The sequence below is a fragment of the Labrus mixtus genome, chromosome 9, assembly GCF_963584025.1.
Source record: "Labrus mixtus chromosome 9, fLabMix1.1, whole genome shotgun sequence".
Lineage (NCBI taxonomy): Eukaryota > Metazoa > Chordata > Actinopteri > Labriformes > Labridae > Labrus > Labrus mixtus.
The window spans coordinates 16,115,436-16,133,891 of record NC_083620.1 but is presented as its reverse complement, the minus strand read 5'-3'; the positions used below and the strand labels follow the sequence as shown (position 1 = coordinate 16,133,891).

Here is an 18,456-nt window from a genome sequence, read left to right as displayed (position 1 = left end):
GACCACCTTCAATGGGTGGCGTTACTGAGACTACGTTATGTTTTTTTTTAATACAGTCTATGATTTGTCCCGCCATGTTTATTAGCACTAGGTATCATTTACAGTGCATAAATACAACAGAGTAAGAAAAGTGGTAGAAGTAGAAGTAATAAATTGTGAAGGACCAACTGCATAACATCATCAAAGTCTAAATTCTTGAGATACAAACCAAGTACACAAAGTCATTCATTATTTATTTGCAGGCCAAAATACACTCGGCTGTCGATGAAATCAGGCCTGTGATGGAAGATCAGCCTTTGTGGACACTATGTGTAGGCCTGTGTTAAAGTCTCTTCCTCACCTGTGGATGATCTCTGCTCTAGCCGACCCATGGGGGTTGATGGGAGGTTCATCGGTCTCCTCTGGTTTGTGGAAGCGGAAACGGTAACTCCGACAGTGCCTGGAGCCGTACAGCTGCTCGAGTAGGAAGACCACAGCCTCATGAACAACACCCAGCATCTTCAATCCGTTCACGCCTGGTTGGCGAGGAGAAAAAAACATTTTTATTTACCAATCAATGTTATATTAGACACACATCTTTGCCTTTGTTAGTCAACGCCTCACCTTCAAAAGAAAGCTCTTTAAGTTGTGCATGGGAGCGAGCTTCCTGCACCTTATCAGTCAGGGATTTCCAAGCCTCTGTAAAGAAAGAGGCAGTTAGGAAAGAGAGCATTTTCCAAACACTGAATAAGCGCTTTAAAGCTTTTATTATAATCCTTTCACCCTTACATGCATGCCAAAGTCAAGAAAAATAAGCTGTATGTAAAAACAAGGATTCTCTGTGAAGTTAGCAGCCATGTGTGCACTATACTTCATACAACAAGGCAATCATTGCAGCTATAATTGTACAACACATTATGTGATCTTTATCAAATGAACTGTCGGTATATTATTATAAATGCAACCACTTTGGAAAACTGGTCATTTTCTCTCACCCTCAATACTCTCACAGCGGATGTGAAACCCGTCCTCGCTGCAGATTTCAAAGATGATGCCCTTCTTGGGTTTGCTATCCAAGGCGGTATCTCTGCTGTTGCCGTCCTGGTCAGGTGGTAAAGCCACAGCAAGAGACCCCGCTCCCCTTGCTGCAGATGGTTTATCTCTTCCAACTACTTTCCCTGGTACAACTGGACCTTCAGCTGTCTTCTTCTTACCAATCATACTGAAAAGATTACAAGAAAAGATAAGAAGTCTTTCATTGGTATTAAAATGGGTATTCCACATGAACAATGTCATACCTCTTGTTTGCTGCCTTGTCTGCTGGCTTTCCAGTGTCCATGGGTTCAGGGGAGCTCAGCTCTTTGGAACTGCTTGTGAAGAAGAAGAGAGAGGTTAAGAATGGAAAATAAGTTCAGTGCAAATATAGGTAGTAATAGATTCAGTCAAAGTGAGATATTTCACCTGCTGGTACTTGAACTAAATGCAAAAATGCATCTCAAGGAAAAAGAATACACTCTTAAGCCCACTGTGGCAGGCACAATTGGCACCAGAATTACTGGTAATTATCAATATTTTTTATTAATATTGGTCAGCATTGCTGGTTAAGTTTTGCGTCTAAGCTGTAATGTAGCCATCTGCCACTAGCCGGGGCTGTAGCTCCAGTTAATGGGCCTGCTTTCCCAGCTCTACTTCCTGGATGAGAACCAGCACAGTGGATGGATGGCATCCTGTAAGAGCATCGCAGGCAAGATGGTATACAGCTACTCGACCAGAGCAAGGTGCAACCACATTTAGCACAGGCATGTGGACGTTAACCTGTAAGGACGAGCGAAGGCTGGTGGTGCTAGCAATGCTATCTTTCCTTTGAATGTTAAGAAGGCATTTCTAAAACAAACACTCATTATGCTAATAAGTCACAATAATGATGCAGAACCAATCTGAGATTTTTTTTGATCATGTATCATTACACACAAAGGTAAATAGAAATAAATAGAAAAAGCCCAATATAAATACATGGTAAGTAGCTCACCTTGTGTTTGAGTGTAGTGGTCCTGCAGGGTTGCTGTGATGCTCCTCTGACTGAGAGGCCTTGAGCTTCTTTCCGCTGGCTGTGTCTGAGGTCTGCCTGCTTCTTTTTGTTTTCTGCTTGCCTTTTTCTGATCCTAGAACTTTGACTGATGGAACAGAGTTAGGTGGCATCTGTTGCGATGACGTGGAAATGGGAGTTGTTCTACTGCTTTGGGAGTGTGCAGAGGCTTGGGTGAACACTCCGACAACACGTCCCTTGGCAGGGCTCAATGATGTGTGGGCTAAAGTACCAGTGGTGTTTGGAGAGGAGTCCATTGCCTGGGCTCTGTTTACAGAATGAGACTGATGATGTAAGTGGACATTGCTGCCCTCTGTTTCTCCGTGCTGGTTGACAGCCATGTTTATGGTCTGCTGGGTCGGCAGGACGCAGATGCTGCTGGCTATGGACGTCTGCATGGTGGAGCTGAGCTGTGACATTAGAGTGCCTCCCCCCGCTGACTGAAGGACCATTGGCTGATCAGACAGGCCCAGGCCATGTGTACTGGGTTTAAACAGGAGGTTACTAATCGGCCCTGTGATATCTGCAGAGCTGAGGACGGGGGTGGACAGAGACACTGATCCTGGTGCAATAGGCCCTGCAGCACCACTAGGTGGCACCGACACCACATTCAACACAGACTGACTGGGGTTGAGACCAGAGACGGTGCAAGGTATGAGGTGAGTGGAGGAATCATGACCCAGGATACCGGACTGGGCTGTACCAGAAATCCTCTGCTGAAGGAGAGTAGTTGGTTCTAAGTACATGACCCCTCCTGATTTAGGTCTCTTGATAATATTTGGCACCTTGCGCTGAGAAGTGGAGAGGGTGCTTAATTCGACCAGGCTGCCAGGTTGGCCGGGGATGCTGGCGGTAATTTGAGGGGACGACAGGTTAATAAGGGTCATGTTTGGGGGACCCACTTCAGACGGGGCCAAGGTGGGCTGGCTACGGGAGCGGGCCAACTTTTTGCTTTTTCTAGGCTGAAGACGAGAGATGGGCCTCTTCTTTCCGTGAGCAGATGCGAGAATGGTCTGAGTGGAGGTGAGGGTGGAGGGACTAGACACTATTGCAACATTGTGACCCAGCTCATGTGGACGACCAGCTTCTGAGACCAGAATCTGGGACTGGTCGTGGGGCTGAGAGGGCAACCCAATGAGAAGCCCTGAGGTGGTGCTGGGGATTCCTGTCTGGAAGCCTGCTCTTGTGGCTCCTGTGAAGGTGTGAATCTGGGAGGGGTGAGACATGGTGCCCAGGACTTTACCACCAGTGGAAAATATCGGCTGAGCCATGGATAAACCTGTAGTCAAGCCTGTGGTGAGCGTCATGGAACTCAGCACAGCTGGAGAGCCAGCTTCCATCACTCCTGCAGCACTGATTTTTTGGGTGACACCATTAGGGACTGTCTGCAGAACATAGAGAGGCTGGAACTGCTGATTGACAACAATGAGCTTATCAGGGCCCGGTTTGATGACTGCTGGACTGGAAACCTGGGCCTGGGATGGTCCTAGGCCAGGAACAGGACTGGGGCTGCCTGCAACTGCAGCTGATGCTTGGAGGTATTTCTGACCCTGGAGGGGCAGGGAAGGAGAACTTGGCAAACCATGGGCGGCAGAACTTCTTGGGACATCCTGGTTACCTGGAGATTCAACCACCTGGCCGATTGCAGGGCTGGGAATGAACTGCTCTGGGGTCATGGGACCTTCTGTGACCTGTGTATCTGTTTTTCCCAAAGTAGGAGCCTCGTGCTGGTTTTCTGAAGGTGACACAACCGGAACTGCCCTTTTCTTTTCCCCGCTCTTCTCCCCACTGATTGTGTCGGCGTCTGAGGTCAAGCCCAGCATGGTGCGGTCTGAGGTATCAGAGATAAGGCTCCCAGCAGCAGTGTGGTTCTGACTGGAGCTGACAGTCGGGCTGCGTGTGGTCAAGACAGAGAGGTCAGAGGGCAGCTCCAGCGGAAGATACGGTTCCTCTACAGATATGGAGCTGTTCACACTGCTCTCCACTACACCTCCGCTCTCAGTGCTGGGCAGCGGCTGAGAAAAGTCATCAAACAGAATGTCTTTAGGCCGATTTACATCCACTCCAACGTAGCCCTCATCCAGGAGCAACTCCGAGGACGAGGGCTCAGACTGCTGACCCAGAGCCTGCATCGACATAGATGGTGTGTTGAGGACGAACTCCATGATGTCAGACGGCAAAATGTTGCCACAGTCATCACTGTTGTTGTTGTCTGAATCAGATTTAAGCAGGTCTGTGCTGAGGGACAGCTGAGCTTCGAGAGGGTCCTGCCCCTGCCCCTGAGGCTGGGACTTGACCCCGCCTCCTAAAGGAAGACAGTTTTCTTTCTGGTTCTTTCTGCCCTCTCGCGTGTTCCCGCTCACTGCTCCTGCACCATTGTCAGCATCCTTGCTTGTGTCATGGGAGTCCGGTTTCTCTGTGTGCCTCTCTCTGCCCCTTCGCCTCGGCGTGCTCTTGTGTGGGGTGGCGGAGGAGGTGGCTGTAGTGGTTGTGGTGCTGGTGGTGCAGATGCTTGTATCGCTCTCCGAGCCGTCATCGACACCATCCAGCTGTCCGATATGCTGCTTGCCTAAGGTCCTGTTGAACACAACAAAAACAAAATGTTGTATTATAAAGGGATCACAAAAAAGCCACATCTATGTATTTAAGATTTCTTTTAGGAACTTAATTATTGTTTACTTACAAAGCACTCAGCAAGTCCTCTTCAGCTTTTCCTTGAGCTCTCTGTTGTTGTTGCTCCTCGTCTTTTAGGAAGCGCTGAAGCTGGGAACCTCTTCCTAGACACTGGTCTATCCCTTCTATAGAGGGTAGACCCTCGCCAGGGTTAATTATTGTTCGGGTGAAGTTGTAGTAGTAAGGGTCTTTACCTCGTTGTTTCATTCCACTGTCTTCTTCCTCTCCACTGTCAACTGAAGAAGAGGAGGTGCTCATATCATCCGCTCCATCCACCTGCCCCTCAGCCGACTTCTTCCGACCACCAGTCCTCCTCTTAACCACTGCTCCAGCTGCATCGCCGCTGCTGTAGAAGGGTAGGTCCTCCTCACCGTACGAGCGAACAGCATACAAAGGCGTTAAGCCAAAAAACATGTTGGAGCGTGCGCGGGCACTGCGTCGAGGGTAACGCCGCTTGGTGGATCCTGAACCATCACTGTCATCTTCATGGCTTTTAACGTCCATTCCTCTGCCGTGGTCGTCATCTGGACCATCCCCCTCGTCCTCTGTGCCTTGAGCGGGAAGGCTGTGGCGATCTCGGAGCTCACTGGGTGAGCGCTCTTTGTGCAAATCATCTTCCTCTGTGTGAGTCTGAGTGTCGGATTCAGAGCTGTCGCTGCTGCTGGCGGAGGGTGAGGAAAAGAGAGTGGAGCAGGTAGAGCGACAGGTCCCCTGGCCAGCAGGAGAGACGGTGGATATCGTGGTTGTGGTGGTGGGGCAGGAGGAAGAAATACCGCCAACAGTGCTGGTCCCATTAGGGTCAGTCTTGATATCAGTCTTAATTGAAGTTACAGCAGGAGGTTTACCTGATCTCTTTTTCTCTTTAGGGAGCTGGTTACTTGTTGGATTGGTGTGAGAAACGGAGGAGGTCTTTGCTTCTTTCTCCTTTGAAAGACCGCCCTGCTGCAGCTGCTGTAAGTTGTCCAGACTCGAGCTGTTCTTCCTCTCAGGACAGGAGTAGTTTTCTCTGCTCTTAAAGGATGACCTGTCTCCTACCTGGTTCTCCTGCTTCTCCCCCGGAGCCTTCCCGTGGCCTTTGGTGCTGTTGCCGAGCACCGGAGCTTTGCTGTTGCTGCTGTTGTGTGAGTTGGGGTTTGGAGCGTATATGTTGGAGCTGCCGGAAGCTTTTGTGTTATTATTAAGAAGAGGGATTTTGTAGGAACTGTTGCTGTTCTGGAGACTCCTATCTCTGTCGCGGTCTTTGGACGCCTCTTTGCTGCCTGCCATCTTTGCTTTGGGGTGTTTGTCTTTGGCAGCTGAGGCTGCAGCTTGGGAGGAAAAGTGCAAGGAGCCTTGCCTGGCAACATCATCTTCTGCGGGTGTCCTTGACGGCCACACAGGCTTCATGGTTGCTGCTGTAGCTGCACCTGACGAGTAATCAATTGATTTACCTGCATTTGACTTCTGAAATGATGAGTGTGGGGAGACGGATTTCCCAACCACAGAGTCCTTATGGAGTGAAGCTGACATATTTCCAGTGACACTACTACTCTCCTTCCCTGAGCTGGGCTTGTCCTTAGACTGAATTATGTTAGATGTGGGGGTGGACCTGTAGCGAGACTGCGGAACACCCTGGTCTTTGCCTCCGTGTTTCCCTTGCTTGTCTGCTTGCTTGGTGCTTCCACCTCTCTGCTGAGCTGTGAGAACAGCAGTGCCCACAGGAGGGGAGGACTGACCTGATCCTGCAGGTGCCAGTCTGATGGATTTACTCTCACCTCCAGCCTGTTTGGACTGGCTGCCAGGGTTGTTATCTTTCCCTGAGCCAGAGTCTTTGTTTTTCTCTGTGCTTCTATAACTGGAATCTCTAGAGGAAGGTTTACTCTTGTCAGAGTCTCTGCTGGACAGTCTGTCTTTACTTTGACCTGAGTCTTTTCCTGCTTCCCTGCTATATTGTTTATGCTTCTCAGACTCCCTCACACTTGTGTCTCGACTGAGAGATCGAGATTTTTCAAAATCCTTGGACGTTGACTTGTTCTTGTCCGTGTCTCGATTACTTGACTCTCTGCTCGCCTGTCTCCACTTCTCAGAGTCTCTGTTTGCTTGTCTCCCCCTTTCGGAATCCTTCAAAAGATCTCTACTGAGAGATCTTCCTCGTACAGATTCTTTCTGACCTGAGTCTTTACTAGACAGTTTCCTCTTCTCTTGCTCTTTGGTTGGTATTATGTCTTTGTCAGAGTCTTTCTGCCCAAGTTCCCTGGAAGATTTATACTTGTCAGAAACCTTGGAGGCTTGGTCCTGACCCAACACCCTTCCCTTGTCTGCATCTCTCGGCCCCTGGTCCCTGGATGGTTGTGATCTGTTTCTGTCAGTGGAGAATGGTCTGCCTCTTTCTTCCTCTTTCTGGACTGGACTCTTCGCAGAGTCTTTGCTGAGGTGTTTGGACCTTTCAGGGTCTCTGGCAGGAGAGGGGATGAGGGGCGGGGGTGAGGTAAGCGGACGTGATGAAATCTGGAGGAGGGAGGTTGCCCCTCTTTGTCTGTTCAGCTGGTGGGAAGTCAGAGAGAGAGAAATGGAGCTGTGGCGACATGAGTCAATGTTGCGCATGGTGGAGTTCACCAGGGAGTCTCCTACAGTGACAATCTCATGGCTTTGGGGCTGAGAGTTACCTCCTACAAAAAAAAGAAGGACAACACATTTAAATGAAGACTTCCCAAAGAAAAGCTTGGAACACAAAATGTCTGAATTATCAGTTCCAAAGCAACATTCTTTAAAAGTTTTTAATATCATAATAAGGAATAGATAATTGTACCTGGTGAGGGCATGGGCCTGGGGCCTAGTGAGCGCTGACAGGGGGGGTAGCTTGGGTGTCTGTTCCTGGTGTAAACCCTGAGCTTGGGAGTATTGGAAGGTGAAAGTGTTTCAGATCGTCTCGGGGATTCAAATGGATCAGGAAAGTCTAAAACATAAAAAAGGAGGACTTTTTTAAATGACACAGTTTAGTTTAGAACATCCAATAACTCAAGATAAATCATCAAATGAAAAGCTTGAATATATAAAGTCACCAAAGTTACCTGCTATGGGAGGACTGTGTGCTATAGTGCGATTCTCCTCAGGAGCCATCATGTTTTTTAGGTCAGACTCTACCACTGGAGGGTGACAAACTAGGATCCTACAGGTATACACACAGCGCTTTCGAGCGTCTAAAGTACTCCAGTACACCCTCGAACATCTGGAGAGAGGAAAATTCATTAAGGTTAACTTAATTAAATTGACATTTTCATTTCCTCCAGCAGATAGATCTACTCAGATGGGGTGGAGAAAAAAAAGATAAAGGCACTTAAAATAGCAAGTATGAATTAAAAATTTAACTTACTGGTACCCTACAGGGAAGAGTTTGCTTTTGCAGTCTGAGAGTTCAGTCAGTATCCCCAAACAATCAATGGTCATGGAGCCTGCAATGATTATTTTTCAGTCAACATTCAGAAGATACACACACTAAGTCAAGGAAAGGAATGTTTATCATTGAATGTTAGCCAATAACCGACCTACCTATCATCATGTGGACATTTTCAGGCTCCAGGCCTGCCAGCCACTTCCTCCTGAGACTAATGCCCTCTAGATCCACCAGGATCCTGCGGGTCACCTCAAACCCAGACACCACCTGAAAAAAAAATACACAAACAAGGAAAGATGAGGAGAAAAATCTAGTTCCGAGCATTGTTTATCTAAACAAGAGATATTAACCCATAAACAACTTTTCTAAGCTTTTACACTAAATGTTTTGAGGCTGCTGTCAAAACGTCCTAGCAGTAAAAACAGATTTGTCTCACTTCTCCCTTGATGAGGTCTCGGTGCTTTGGACAGTAGACTTTCTTGTCCTCAAGGAAGACGCAGTGACACTGGCGGGCGCACATGAAGTGGTAGTTGCTGGTGCAAGAGGTGAGGCAGCAGCCAACTGTGGCCCCTGGCTTCTGACACTTCTCACAGCTCTGAATACAAAGAACAACACTTTGTTAAAGTCCCTCTGGAGAATAGACATTGCAAATAAAGTGGGAACATGTGATGGGACAAAGTGTCTCACCAGCTGTTTTCCCCTGAGAACAGCCATGTGAACATTCTTGAGAGAGCCATCGTCGTCCTCAAACACCTCGGCAGACCACAGGGCACAGTTCACATGTGTCCACTCGTTCTGACCAATGTACAGCAGCCTGCCTCCCTCCTGAAACACACAGCCATGTTACGCACGATACTGAGACTTTTTTCATATGTGTTCAAGAGAAGCTTAGTGGTTTCTGACTCACATTAGTATTCTCGTCTCCATACTTTAGACACAGAACACATTGTCTGTTATCACTGATGCCTGGTGGGGGAGGGAGCTCAGGGCTGTCTTCCCGATCTGAAGAAAAGGCATTGGGGGAAATAAATGTTATTTTATGAGAAGACAGTGACAAGATGTGCAGAGACTGTGCGCACGTGTACACATATTTACAGACTTCCTTACCAGGTAGGAGTGGAGGCGGTGGGGGCAGAGATGGAGGGAGCGGAGGAGGGGAGGCCGGAGAATCCGGTTCACCTGGGGTCTTGGGTTGAGGAGCTGGGATGATCTTTTTCATGAGGTGGGGTAGCTCTGCACGAGAGAGCTCCTGTGTCTCCTGCCACTGGGCGTAGTTGTGGTCTAGGGACGGAGGCAACACAGCATTTGGGAGGAGCCCACTACTGGGAAACAACAGAGGGGCAAAAATATTAGAACAGAGAACGGTTGGATAAAATGTTAAGTTGTCATTGTATGATTTCAAAATGCCCTAATGTTAACAACAAAAATCTTTAAAATCAAAACACAAGTCTTGATTAGATTTTAGAACTTTAGTGAGACTGCATGACGTAAAAAAGCGCTCAAGAAGACAATTCAGGGTGTAGTCTGCGTGGTTATGTTTGTTTTTACAGCACGCACATGCACTGGGCGTGTTTCTTTCCAAACAGAGAAAGTTCAAAGACAGTTGTGATTATCAAACAAAAGTTTATCCATTCAACACAAAAACATGTGTAATAAGTGAGCAGTGACGTCAGTAATAAACCATCAAGTCCAGAAGCTTTGCCAGAATAGGTTTTTCCAATTGAAGACAAGCCGAATGAGACTTCTTAACAGGCATCCAGCAAACGATGACCACACCATCATCAGGATGGATCATCGGTTGTTTGTACTGGAGCACTGATACATAACGCAACAGGGCAGTCTGACAAGCAAACCACAATTAGACCACAATTATGTATTGATGAGTCTTCATGTGAAATGTGACACTGTTACCGTTTGCCTCCCACAATGCCTAGAGAAAAAGCAGACTAAGACTAAACAGTATGGGAACGCTGAGAGTAAATATAAAGGAGCGAGTCACTAAGAGAGAGAAAAAAAAAAAAAGTGTGAGTAGGAAAAAGAAGCTTTATGCTCATCAGGTATCCAATAAGGTTCAATAACAAAGTACGTAAAATAATCCTGAGCAAAGAATTCTTCTTATAATATAATGATAGACTCTTTGTGTCTGCTTAACAGCATTGATTACTCAATCTTGATTATTTTGCATTAATGCAAAAATAATGTGCACTGGACAATATCAGCTGTTCCCCAAGAAATATGTTTCAGATAACACACTTTGACAAAATGAACTACTTAGTGGATATCTAGACCACCTGTCAATAGCCCTACTCAGACTGCTGTTTCAAGCTGCGATATTTACGCCCTTGTGACAGGACGGTTTTGTACCGTTTTAGAAGGCAGCAACAGAGGCGTTGCACAAGCAGGACGTTTTCAGCAGAGCCAGCGGGGGGGGGGGGAGCGCAGCGCTGTGTGTTTGTGCATGACTGACTGTGTGTCTATGTCGAGCTCGCGCTGTGCCGTGCTTCTGCATCGCCGAACACCAATATTGCGATGTCGCGTAATCAATATGAATGTACAAAGACGTGATGACGGCTGAGCTTAAGAGAAAAGGGCTGATGATGTTCCGAGTGTTTGGGCCTCAAATCTTTGCTAAGCAGTTGCCTCACTTCACCAGGGAGACTGTTAAAAACATTTAATAATATTCATATCAAAACCGCTTAACTGATGACTTTAACAAAGGGTATTCTAGTGAGTGAAGGCATATGAACAGTTAAAACTGTCCTCGATTTTCTCACAGATTTTCTCATTTATTAGAGAAGTCTTGTTTGATCACAAAAGTCATAGTCGAAAAAAGTGGTTGAGTTGTGATTCCCAAATAAGAACATCTAACATATTAACCACACAAGAAGATAAAAGGACTGAAAAGAGGCTACTACTTTTACTCAGAGGCTTTTTTGGATAATCAGCACACACATTTTATAAATATTATTTCACTGCTTGCTCTTCCCCTCAGATGATGGTACAACGTCTCCCAGACAAACCACATCTTACTCTACTGTCGATATAATTAGAGACTCTGAGTTTTCCCTATAACTGCATGAACTTTCTACGGTCCGGTTCATGTTACAGGATTATGAAATTTATCTTCTCTGTAATTCAAAACACAACTCGCACTGCAAGTTTAGAAAATGACTGCACACGACACATATCAGAGTAATATTAAGACCACGATAACTGCTTACTCATCTTGAAGCTACTGGAATGAGTTAAATGATTGCTTACTTAAAGTTCATCAGAGAAGTTTAGGCTAACACATACACTGAGCAGTTACATGTACGGTCACAGATACTCACTTTGCAGAGACGTTTTGCCTTTCCCAGAAACTTGACTCTTTCACCTTGAACCATGGAAAGATGCGGTCCATTTGCTGAAACAGAAAACATTCAATGACATCAGTGAATCGTTGACTAAAAGACTCATACAGACCCTCATTAGGGGAGAAATGATGGTTAAAGATACAGAAGCTCATCAGAGTTTTTGAGCTTTTCTCAATAGTTGAGTTAACTGTTTACAAATCATCTAACATCAATTACATGGTTTCTATCCGAGTGAGAAAGCACAGATTCAAACATTAAAACATGGTGTCAGTTAAAAATCACAACAACCAAAGAGGTACGTCCCAAAATTCAATGCTTTTTTAAAATTTTATGTTTTAGATTTTTAGATTTTCTTGAGTGTGAACTTTTGGAGAATGGATTGGCATTAAATTGTCACCAGCCTGGAAAATTCTCAAAGTTTAATGTTTCACACATATCTTATTATCGGATGAAGGATTTTTGTCATCATCGGATATCAACAGTGTTTTTCTCTTGGTTTCAGGGCTCCAAAGAAACAGTCGGGGAAACACTGTCCACACATTAAGTTATCAGAGAGATAAGGTAAGCTAATGTGCAATCACTTAGCTTTCAACCTTTCCCAAAATCCCTTGTCAGTTTAAGGTCATCAAGACATTAAACTGCTTCATTCGTTGTCTTACTGTTTTTTTCTTTCTTTCTTTCTTTCTGTTGATGATGCTGCTGTTGGCTAAAACCTCTTCGATTTTGAAAAGTGAAAGAATCTTTCCCTAAAAACAAGATCAATACCAGCAAACAAGCTGGTCTAAACTCAACAACAACATTTATCTATGTTTAAAAAAAAGAATAACGCCTTAAAAGTTTGAGGCTGGCACATGTAATTGTGCTGTATTTTCAGTGTTGCTGAGAGGACTGATATGGTCCATCAGATCCAGAGCCGCTTAGAAGTTCTTACCCGGATGAAGAAGGACTTGACCATGCTGTTTGCTTTCCTGCTCTCAGGTTGGCCCCCGTCACTGTTGATGGCCGTCTGAATAATCCGCACGATATCATCGCTGAACTCCAGCTGAGGGACGAACGAAATGAGGCACACACGTTCAAAGATTAGTTATAAATAAAATGAAGTGCTGATGAACAAAATAAACATTACAATACATCATCACAGTAGCTGTCTCTTTAAATGTACCATTATGGTAATGAAATAACTGCAGGTTCAAGATAGACTGCCTTGCAAGGGCTAATGATAGTCTCCGAGTTAACCCCTTATTGTACCGCTACGCAACAAATCATGAAAGGTAAATACCTCCTCATGTTAATACAATGTTGACACATGGTAATGATGGATAAATCACTCCAGTCTTCTTCTAAACATTAATAAATGTACATTAAATAAAACACACATTAAGTGCTTTAATAAACAAACTGAAGGCACACTGCTCACTACACCAGCTCTAGTTTGTTGGAACAGCTAAAATGCTACTCCAAAGATAACACACTTACCACTGAATTGTAACGGCCATGATCCATCTTTTTCTCAACCGACTCCAGGTCTGGAGGGGAGTCGCTGGGGGGTGTGGCAGTGACTTCTGTCAGGACTGGAGGATCTGGGCCCTCCGGGGAACGACGGGATGGAAGACTCTCCTCTGTCTCGGGGTTCAGCTCTGGAGGCTTCACCGCCTGCACCGAAGTTAGAGAGTTACACCCCAGGTTCAGCTTTGAAACTTAATATGTCTGAGCAACCATATTGTACCACTTGTGTCCATGACTGCACTTCCACATTAAGGCAGAGTTTATAAGTGCTGGAAGAATGAATGACAAATGAAATGGAAACAACGGAAGAAGCATCATCTTTGCATCAAACCTGTCTATAGCGTAGAAGGTGTGACGATGTGCGCGAGTTGAGCAGTGCAGTGAGAACATGGCGAACGCAGCCCTGAAGCTCCCTCTCCAGCGCTGTCCTCCACTCGGCCGGATGCCGGTTGGTACATTTGGTACATGTGTAGGCAACGCTCTCTGGCAGCTTTGATAGCAGCTCGTACATTTCATCTGGGTGACAGGCGGGAGATGACAGGTCATTATTGCTCCCATTATTAGGTTTTTCTGCCTCTCATCAACATGACAGTGTGTACAGGATAGCCTGTCAGTCGGCATCACAGACGCTGACAACACAGATTGAGTATAACATGTGCTGATATTACTGTATACAGCGCTCTACTTAAGAAGAACTTACAGTTAACATGTGCTGAAAATGACCTTCTACCTGGCTTTTTTCCAGGCCTACTTACCCGTCAGATTCTCACACTTAGCGTGAACCCAGTGGTTGCAATGGCCACACTCCATCATCTTGCTGTCGTAGTCATCATCATCATAGCACTTATCGCATAATGGGCAGAAGTTTCCTAAGAGAGAGTGTGGCGACACATACGTTTCATGTTATAAATATTGCATAGAGTACAGATGCTGTCCTAATTCTAAAAAACACACAAACAAAAAAACAGGTCGATATCTTCAGAAGTTCTACTTCTTTAGTGCTATAAAGAATACCTGAGCTCCTCGTGCTCCTCACTCACCTTTTGCAAAAAGTTTGGCACAGTCATGACACATAGAGAAGTCATGTGACCACTGGGCATCTAAGGACTTCCCAGGTTTAGTGGCTCCGCAACTCTTACAGCGCACACATTTGGTGCAAACCTGGAAAAAATAACACATAAAGAAGTTACAGAAACAAGTTACCAAAAGGTGAGAAGCAGGAAGGATGTTTGAAGACAGGGAGAGGAAAACAAGAAGTGGCTAATGCTAACATTTGGTCAGACACAGGTGAAACTGTGAGAGTAACATAAAGGAGAGAAATAGAGCAGAGTGTGTCCGTACCCAGACTCTCTTCTTCTTGGTGGGTCTGGTGGGGTGGTTGGGACCCAGGCACTCCGGGTGATAGCTGTTTCGGCACTTATCACACTCTAGCAGCTGCTGCTACAGTAACAAAGGCCAGAAGTGATGTTAGTATATAAAATAAAAGGAAGGCGATTTAAATATCCAATTAGGGTAAAAAAAAATTTTTAAAATCAAAGATCATGCCGAACAATCAACTCAGTTCTGTCTACAACAAGTAAGACAACATTTGTCATAGAGGGCCTCATGTATGTAGGAACATTAGTATGAGAAACATGAAGATGCGGGGAGTCTTTCAGAGCAGTTCTTGGAAGGGTTTGTAGCTCTATAAAACCTTCCAAGCATTGCTCTAATGCTCTCTGGAGCAACCTTAGTGGTAATTGCTGGAGTTGTTTCCTGTGGCTTTGGGTCAACACTGTTAGCTTAACACACACACACACACGCATGCACGCATTTTTTTCCATTTACAAATCAAACACCACACTCCAATACTGAAGAGAAAAGGCCATGGACATTATAACGACTGTTTCATGAGATTTCCTTTTTTTATACTATGTTGGTCACAGTGCATTAAAGGTAACCCTGTGCCTGATAGTGAAGAGAAGACAGGATGCCAGTGGCCTAGAGGTTAGTTTGTGTACCTCATGTACAGAGGCAATTAACCTCAAAGGCTGGTCACTGGCCACTGGTCAGCTTCGACTGGGTTCGAATCTGACCAGTGGCTACTCCCCTCTCTCTCTCACTCTCTCCCCGATTACGGACTCCGTCCAATGTCCTATCTCTATTTAAGGCATAAAAAGTCCAGAAATATATATATTTTTTAAACTCCTAGCACTGCAGGCCTCCAACCTTTAAGAAAAAAATCTGCCATGTGAAAGTCTTTGATGAAGGAAGTCCATTAAATTGGGAATAACGGCGTTTAAGTTTGCTGCTCTCTTTATGGGTAAACTGAAACTTAATGAGCTGCTTTTCCTGGATGCTTTTAGGGGCTTTAATGTGACTTGTAGGCAAGCACATCTGGCTGCAGATATGCCTGATAAATTAATGAATGTGGTTGATCCTGAAAGTGTGACAAAAAATGTTGTTGCTTTACTAGAGAACACCACAAGGCATCTTGAAGCAGGATTTCAGATCGTGCACGATATGATCTATCAGCTGCAGTTTAAAATTTCAGTAGCCTCACTAGAACCTCATATTTCAGGCTTTCAAGGCCAGAATCTGAATCACAGAGTCCCAGAGACCGGCTGCTGTTAAGGAAGTTCTTTAGTCAAAGATAAAGGCCAGTACATGAAATACAGGACTTTGTGGTTTTGCGTAAAGATTTGTTTCTAGATCAAAGTCTGTCTGATTTTTACTTACAAATAAAGACAACACGCAAAACGTCATGTGCCAACGAGACAAAACAATTCCGACAGATGTTTGATTTGTTTTTAAAAATATAATTGTTTGTGCGTAATCCTTGACAACCATTCAATCGTCACACCATTCAGATAAACACGACTTGAGTTTAATGATTAAATCATGGGAGGAATCCAAGAAGCTGATGAAGTGCTTAATAGTTAAGCTTAAAGGCATAACAGTGACAGTCTTTCAAAGGAAGATTCTCCAGCATTAACACACTGTCATTCTATGCTAAGCTTCTTCTGTGGACAGCTTTTAAATGACTGAATGACGTACTTTAGTTTTCTGATGCTGGCGTCCACAGGCCTGGCAGAATCTGCATCTTCTACAACACCAGTTCTCAAATTGCTCCTGGAGAGGGCGCTCTGACTCCCCAAGGCAAAAGAGATGGAAGGGTTCACAGCACACCTGGCAGAAGACGAACTACAGGCAGACAGAAAGAGGAGAGGATGGATACTGTCAACTTGTTTTTGAATTTCAGTCCAAACGCCCCTTTAAACCTTTTGTTCTTTTCTGTACCTCGACATTTCCACTGCTCGCGCATAAGAAGCAGAGCACCCTTGGTGTGACAGGCACAGAGGTGAGCAGGCTGAGGCCGCCAGCCTCCCACACCTTCTCCACATCATGGTCCCTCTTGAAATCCACTCTGATACGATGCACTCCGTCGCAGGGCGCTCTGGACATGGTCTGGCCCCTAGTCGAGGGAGTGCTCAGCCAGTTTAAAGTACTACTGCTGAGAGGTTTAGTGGTCAGTGGCTGCTGACACGAGGAGGGCGACAGAGGAGGGAAAGTTTTAGAAATTAAAAACATCCCATTTAATCATGAGGATTAAACAATCAAAGCTTCTGGAAAGAGTCTCACAGGGACTTCTTCTTACCTTATCTTTTGCTCTCAGTTTGGGAGATGGGGGAACAGAGCGAGAAGCGGGCTTCTTCAACTGTTTTGATTCAGCTGCGAAAAACAAAAAGGGAAAGGATCTACCATTTAAACAGGAATTACGTTTTTTTTAAATTCATGCTCCCTCTGGACAACATCACAATGTCAAATATACTGTTATGCAGATAATACACAATCTACTTTCTTCTGGACACTTGCACTTCTTCAGAAGTTTTGATTTTCACACGGATACAATCCTTCGGTTAAAGAAAAGAACATAAATTTAATCTCACTTGTAGCTACAAAAGCAGAGACAAGAGCAAACATGTGCCAGTTTGTCCCAGAACATTTAATCATACATTTCATTTTGTGAATGACTTCACACTGAGATCTTTGTTGCTTGCCATTCTCATAACAAGCTTGAAAAAAAAAACATTATTTCCCTTGCTTAAGAACATTGTGAGACAAGAAATGCTGACATATTTCTTATTAACAGACTGCTTACATTAAGACAAATCTCCATCTAGTTGCACTCCTAACAAGTCTTATAAAATATTACAGTTAATTTAGACCAATTTCACCCATACAAAATAAACACATAGCACCCATGCTTCCGTCAACACACTGGCTACCTCTGTCCTGTTGAAAAAGTCTTTAAACTGAGCATTAATGAGGGAATTCATATATCCCTGACTAGTCTTCATTTCATTAACCAACACTGCTGATGATAATTCTTTTGATAACACCCTGAAGAGTCCAACAAGAAATGTGGTGAGGTTGCTTCTTACCTGTTTGTCTTAATGATAGGAAAACCTTTTCTTTAGAACAGAAAGTGACTTTGTATTCTTAAAAACTATTTCAATGTTACCTTTCAGTTCGCATGTTTTTCATTTACTTATTGCTATTGCACTTTTTACTAACTGTTATTGTTTATTTTGATCTAATACTGTTTTGTTAAGCACTTACAATCCTATCTTAGCATTTCATTTATCATTCTTGTTGTTGTTGTTGTCATAAGTGTATTATAACTTTAAGAAAAGTTATTCTCACCCGTGTCTGAAGTGGTAGGAGTTGAGCTTTGCTGTTGCACTGAGTGCTGCTGGGGCTTCTTCTTGGGTTCGCTCAGAGGAATCTTGGGTGATGCGTCTTTTTTGGAAGGTGCCTGACTCGTAAGAGGCCGTTGCTGCTGCTGCTGCTGCTGCTGCTGTGACGGTTGATGATGAGATTGTGTAGACTGGGATGGGGAATTCTGTGCTGAAGACGAGGGGGAGGAAGATGAAGAGGATGAGGACGATGAAGAAGTGGATGAGGAAGAAGAGGATGATGATGAGGAGGAGGAGGAGGATGTTGGTACAGAGGGCTGTACTTTGTGTCCCTTCTTGCTGGTGACACTGCCTGTGACGGAGGGCTGTTTGGTGTCTGGTGTCGGGACTGGAGACGGGGTCGGTGCTGTGACTGTGTTGGGGGTCTGAGGGGGTTCAAGTGGGGCAGGGGAGGACGCGAGGGTTGGCGATGACTGCTTTGACGAAGGCTGTGGCTGTCTTGACTTATCCTCTGGCAACTTGAGTGGCGGTGTGTCGCTCTTTTTGCGGAGAGGCTCCTCCTTTGGTGGTGCAGGCGAGGATTTAGGTCCAGACTCTGAGGTCGGTCCTTTGACCAAATTGAGACCCTCTTTCTTCTCGGACAGCTTGTTCTTTTTCTTGTCTTTCTTGCCTTTTCCCTGCTTTTGAAGAAACATCTTTGAGGGCATCCACTGCAAATTCTGACACTTTCTCATCCTGTAAGAAAGTAAGAAACAGACACAATCAAAGCTTGAATTTCTTCCATTCAAATTAATGTTCTTATAA

At 45.0% G+C, this 18,456-nt stretch overlaps 1 protein-coding gene across 3 annotated transcripts in view; it reads right to left on the bottom strand.

The window, feature by feature from the left end:
• kmt2a (lysine (K)-specific methyltransferase 2A) overlaps positions 1-18,456 on the bottom strand; it is a 40,669-nt gene that overhangs the window by 5,704 nt on the left and 16,509 nt on the right. Inside the window, exons 6-30 of one of the 3 annotated variants that reach the window (XM_061046536.1) lie at positions 17,660-18,387; positions 16,611-16,684; positions 16,253-16,489; positions 16,010-16,156; positions 14,315-14,413; positions 14,014-14,134; positions 13,729-13,842; positions 13,305-13,489; positions 12,944-13,120; positions 12,399-12,509; positions 11,444-11,517; positions 9,219-9,433; positions 9,019-9,113; positions 8,799-8,936; positions 8,548-8,706; positions 8,267-8,378; positions 8,091-8,169; positions 7,789-7,946; positions 7,527-7,673; positions 4,749-7,386; positions 2,009-4,642; positions 1,278-1,349; positions 975-1,201; positions 604-678; positions 341-515 (exon numbers count right to left, since the gene is read on the bottom strand). In XM_061046536.1, coding sequence (XP_060902519.1) covers positions 341-515; positions 604-678; positions 975-1,201; positions 1,278-1,349; positions 2,009-4,642; positions 4,749-7,386; positions 7,527-7,673; positions 7,789-7,946; positions 8,091-8,169; positions 8,267-8,378; positions 8,548-8,706; positions 8,799-8,936; positions 9,019-9,113; positions 9,219-9,433; positions 11,444-11,517; positions 12,399-12,509; positions 12,944-13,120; positions 13,305-13,489; positions 13,729-13,842; positions 14,014-14,134; positions 14,315-14,413; positions 16,010-16,156; positions 16,253-16,489; positions 16,611-16,684; positions 17,660-18,387 — 8,991 coding nt within the window. The remainder of the gene's footprint in view (positions 1-340; positions 516-603; positions 679-974; positions 1,202-1,277; positions 1,350-2,008; positions 4,643-4,748; positions 7,387-7,526; positions 7,674-7,788; positions 7,947-8,090; positions 8,170-8,266; positions 8,379-8,547; positions 8,707-8,798; positions 8,937-9,018; positions 9,114-9,218; positions 9,434-11,443; positions 11,518-12,398; positions 12,510-12,943; positions 13,121-13,304; positions 13,490-13,728; positions 13,843-14,013; positions 14,135-14,314; positions 14,414-16,009; positions 16,157-16,252; positions 16,490-16,610; positions 16,685-17,659; positions 18,388-18,456) is intronic. The other 2 variants (XM_061046534.1, XM_061046535.1) reach the window with 2 other exon arrangements.